Consider the following 5,483-nt stretch of genomic DNA (forward strand, 5'->3'; position numbering starts at 1 on the left):
ACCCTAAAATGCCATAATCCCAGTAAAAATGACTTGTGAATTTTAATTCCCCATAAGGATGAAAAATACTGAATTGGATATTATTCAGTAAGGAGCACAGTAGATGAGGACAAAGAAAATCTCTCACTATGGGGTCATGGGATTACTGTAAAGTCTTCCCCTTCACTTTTCTCCACAACGTCTTTCCTCCACATTCCATTTTTGCTTAAGGAGACATCCATCCAGGCAGCTGAAGGGATAGTGTAGGAATCATTCCACTCCCTCACATGAGAAAAGAAGGAATTAACTTCCGCCTTAAAACTCCCAAAGACAGTGTGTGGAAGTCTACCATGAGCCGACCAGATAATGAGCTCAGAGGTGATTAGGCCCTGGCAATTTTAGGATGATTTGAGGGCAAGGCAAACATATAATTACTAGAATAGAGAAGACTATTGCTGAACTCTTATGATTTTGTTTAGTATGATATAATATGCATTATGTATAAGAATTTGCTAGGAAATGCTGCAGATTTATATGTTGTTCATATCTACACACATGCATGTAGATATAAACTCTGTAGTTTAATAATAAAATTACTTGAAATCCTGTTTGTTGACTTACACATTCTCCAGACACTTATAATTCTAATGAACAAAGAAGTGTAACCTTATAGCTACACCCTTAATGTCTGAAAGAATTAAAAATACACTTCATTACCAAAGAGTTCTAAAATCCTAAGATCAAATACACAGAGTCCAGAAAATAATGTCAAACTTTGTTTTGTTTCCTCTTCTGTAGACAATACAAAACATGTCCATCAAAGGACATTAGGGAATGTCTTCTCTATTGCTCCCTCTTTTTTTTTCCCCGCCTTCTTACTCCTCTGCCCTCCCTGCTTGGGATCCTCTATCTCCTCTCAGCCTCTGATTCAGTTTTTGAGAGATTCTGTTACTATCTGATTTCCATTCCTTACTGTTACAATGAGGCATTGGCCTTCAAATCCAGGCTTCAGAAGGAATGGAAATCAGATAGTAACAGAATGGGTGAAGGAAGCAGCCTTTCCAAGCTCATCCTGCTGAGGACACATTTATGGACAAATAAACCTTTCTACTGCTGCACTGAAGCACTTCTTATAACCGAATTCCATGTGCTACCCTATAGAGAACCACCCTATTTTCTCTTCCTTCCTAAAGACTGCTAAATTGTTTCTTAATATAACTCTGGAGCTTTACTCTGCTTACAGTGTTTTTGTTAATTTCTTCATCCTTTTCAAGAATCAGTTTCTATTATCCCAAGAATCAAACAAGAAAGCTGGGAGGGAAGGGAGCAGAACTCTCCACAAATATTACACTTGCATAAAACTTATGACCATCATTTCTATGTCTCTATGATACACCAATGCTTGATTCAGTTCTTAATCACATTCATCAGTGCAATATAAAGAAAATATTAATATTTTCCAGATAGAAACAAAGACATAGAATGAGTCATGTAGTTTTACTTTAAATTAACAATTAACTGATGGTCAACAAATCCATGTCTAGTTCTAACCAAAATAAGCCAATTTCCTCCCTTTAGCAAACCAATGATAATTTCCCAGTGATAATCAAGTGAGATAAATAGGGGCATATTTTTTTCTCTGACACAGTATCACATGGCCATTTTATGCCCTGCTTGATGGACTGCTCTGTCCCAAACTATACCTAACTCTTAGAAGTAAGATCCAGATGTAGGGGAAAGAAATCTACTAGCCTGAATATTTTTAGGTTAACTAATCCACTAAGCATTGTCAATGGATTTTCATTCAATTTTTAGTAAACGTATTTTCCATATATATTATCCCCACTCTCCTGCCCCCTCAGAATACCTATCCAATGAGGAGTATGTTAAAATTTTATTGTTGTGTTAACAAATTACCACAAATTAAGCAACTTAGAAAAAAAAAATTTGTTATCTCACAGTTTCTGTAGGTCAAAAGTCTGGACTATGCTTAGCTGGACCTCTGCTCAGGATCTGACAAGACAGCAAACAAGGTGTCAGCTAGAGCAACGGTCACATCTGAGGCTTGGGATCCTCTTCCAAGCCATGTGGTCATTGGCAGAATTCAGTGTTGAATAAGTCACTGTGACTTACTCTTCAAATCCAGTAGCAGAGAGCATTTCTGACTTCCAGACCCTTTTTTAAAGAGCTCATCTGATTAGTTCATGCTCACTCAGAATTCTGAATGACTCAGTCAACTAATTAGAGGAATCATAATCACATCAGCAAAAATCCCTTCACTTTTGCACTACGATTTAATTTGCTCATGGGGGAGACATCCTCATACTCAGAAGTTCCATCTAGCCTTAAGGAGAAGGAACTATACAGGACATGCCCTTCAGTGAGTAGGAGTCTTAGGGGACATCCTAGAATTCTACCTAGCATATGGAGAAAAGTCATATTACTTTAATAATTCAGCAGCAGAATTTTAGAGCAATAATTTAGCATTAAATTATGCCATATTCCTGCGCGCCGAGGCTGCGGGGGTGCGGGGGGCGTCGCCGCCACCACTCCCGCCACCGCCGGACTTCAATGTCCAGTCCCCAGCTCGCCAGCGTTTTTCGTTGGAATATACGTTGCACATTTATGGCGATTCTGAGCGTGAGGGCAGACTTCTGCCAGACTCAGCACAGTGTTTCCGCTGACAAATGAGCTTGGAGGTTCTATGTGCCATAATTAACATTGCCTTGAACACTCTGGACACCGAGACTGGCCTCAGAAATAGTTGGCTTTTTTTTTTTTTTTATTGCCAAATTAAGCAACTTAGAAAAAAAAAATTTGTTATCTCACAGTTTCTGTAGGTCAAAAGTCTGGACTATGCTTAGCTGGACCTCTGCTCAGGATCTGACAAGACAGCAAACAAGGTGTCAGCTAGAGCAACGGTCACATCTGAGGCTTGGGATCCTCTTCCAAGCCATGTGGTCATTGGCAGAATTCAGTGTTGAATAAGTCACTGTGACTTACTCTTCAAATCCAGTAGCAGAGAGCATTTCTGACTTCCAGACCCTTTTTTAAAGAGCTCATCTGATTAGTTCATGCTCACTCAGAATTCTGAATGACTCAGTCAACTAATTAGAGGAATCATAATCACATCAGCAAAAATCCCTTCACTTTTGCACTACGATTTAATTTGCTCATGGGGGAGACATCCTCATACTCAGAAGTTCCATCTAGCCTTAAGGAGAAGGAACTATACAGGACATGCCCTTCAGTGAGTAGGAGTCTTAGGGGACATCCTAGAATTCTACCTAGCATATGGAGAAAAGTCATATTACTTTAATAATTCAGCAGCAGAATTTTAGAGCAATAATTTAGCATTAAATTATGCCATATTCCTGCGCGCCGAGGCTGCGGGGGTGCGGGGGGCGTCGCCGCCACCACTCCCGCCACCGCCGGACTTCAATGTCCAGTCCCCAGCTCGCCAGCGTTTTTCGTTGGAATATACGTTGCACATTTATGGCGATTCTGAGCGTGAGGGCAGACTTCTGCCAGACTCAGCACAGTGTTTCCGCTGACAAATGAGCTTGGAGGTTCTATGTGCCATAATTAACATTGCCTTGAACACTCTGGACACCGAGACTGGCCTCAGAAATAGTTGGCTTTTTTTTTTTTTTTATTGCAAGCATATACCTTTTAATGACTCCAGTAAAATTAAGCATCAAGTAAACAAAAGTGGAAAGCGACCTACTCTTTTAACTTGTCTCACTAGTGCCTAAATGTAGTAAAGGCTGCTTAAGTTTCGTATGTAGTTGGATTTTTTTGGAGTCCGAAGGTATCCATCAGCAGACATTGAGGCCCAAATTGAATTTGGATTCAAGTGGATTCCAAATACTTCTGCTTACCTTGAAGGGAAAAGCTTCTTAAAGAATAAACAAGTTGAATAGAGAAAACACTTATCGATAATAGGCATTTTAGTGGTCTTTTTAATGTTTCCTGCTGTGAAACATTTCAAGATTTATTGATTTTTTTTTTCATTTTCCCCATCACACTCACGCACGCATGCTCATACTTTTTATTTGCCAGCCCCTGTGGAGATCTATGAGAACACGCGTTTTCTGATAACCCACAACCCTACCAATGCTACCCTCAACAAGTTCACAGAGGAGCTTAAGAAGTATGGAGTGACAACTTTGGTTCAAGTTTGTGATGCTACATATGATAAAGCAGCAGTTGAAAAAGAAGGAACCCACGTTCTAGATTGGCCTTTTGACGATGGAGCGCCACCGCCTCATCAGATAGTTGATTGGCTAAACCTACTAAAAACCAAATTTCGTGAAGAGCCAGGTTGTTGTGTTGCAGTGCATTGTGTTGCAGGACTGGGAAGGGCACCTGTGTTGGTCGCACTTGCTTTGTTTGAATGTGGAATGAAGTACGAAGATGCAGTTCAGTTTATAAGACAAAAAAGAAGGGGAGCATTCAATTCCAAACAGCTGCTTTACCTGGAGGAATACCGACCTAAGAGGTGATTACACTTCAGAGATACCAATGGGCATTGCTGCGTTCAGTAGAAAGAAATGTATAAGAAGGCTGACTTGATGGTGGCATTTAGAGGGAACACTTGGTACCTGGAAATGTGAATCTGGAATCTTAACTGTGTCATCAAAGTAGTGATGGATTCAGTACTTCTCAACCACTCTCCTAATGATTGGAAAAAAACAAACAAAAAAGAAATCCCTCTATAATGTGAATTAAATGTTTAAGAAAAGAAAAAAAAAGTATGCCATATTCCTTTGCTCTAAAACTGTTGTATTAATTTTTTACCAATTTATTCCATTCTTCAATTTCAACAAAGTCTCTTTCTTCCTCTCCTCTATCACTCTCTCCCCTCTCACCCAAGAACTTGGCATCACTTATTTTCTCTTGCTGTGATCTTGCGCTGCTGAGAAGATCACCTGCGAGGGCAGAACATTGGTACCTGCATGGTCTGCCACCATGCCTCTGCCCTCAATAGTAAATGCAGTTATGCAGATTAAAGAAATAAATCATTCTAGTGGCTACTCCATGTCAGAAGTACCTTCACTTACATGAAATTAGAACATTAACTTGGGATTCTTGAAAATAAGCCTCATTCCACTTAGAATTGTCCTCCACACCAGCCTGCAAACGTAACTTGGTATTTTTCATTTTCTTTTTAAGAGATTTCCTTTTCAGAACTGAATAAAATTGGGACAGCTGACATTTGAGGGTGTACTGCCCAAGTCTTCTCCATTCAGATTTATTTCACATATTACTTCTAAATCATAGCCCAGATCTCCTCTGACCAAAAGTATCCAATAATCCATCTAACCTACTCCAGTCCGGACACCTATGGCATCTACAAAATGCACAAAGTGAACTTCCTGAGGAGAAAGACCCTGCTGCCTGGATTTTTTTAAATATCCACAGATTTTAGCACAACACAAAGAGTAAAGTGCTTGATATATATTCACTGAGTAGAATCGAAGGATTCTCTTCAACTTGGCACT

The 5,483-nt window shown here is 39.7% G+C and overlaps 1 protein-coding gene across 1 annotated transcript; it reads left to right on the forward strand.

Annotated features, from left to right (window-relative positions):
* The first annotated feature begins 329 nt into the window (after positions 1–329).
* On the forward strand, positions 330–4,526 carry LOC103088878 (protein tyrosine phosphatase type IVA 2-like). The gene is given in 4 exon segments (XM_082931473.1): positions 330–357; positions 2,464–2,619; positions 3,334–3,489; positions 4,042–4,526. Coding segments are annotated over 4 exon segments (825 nt in total).
* The last annotated feature ends 957 nt before the right edge of the window (positions 4,527–5,483 follow it).

Source organism: Lipotes vexillifer, unplaced genomic scaffold, assembly GCF_000442215.2.
Source record: "Lipotes vexillifer unplaced genomic scaffold, Lipotes_vexillifer_v1.1 scaffold67, whole genome shotgun sequence".
Taxonomy (NCBI): domain Eukaryota; kingdom Metazoa; phylum Chordata; class Mammalia; order Artiodactyla; family Lipotidae; genus Lipotes; species Lipotes vexillifer.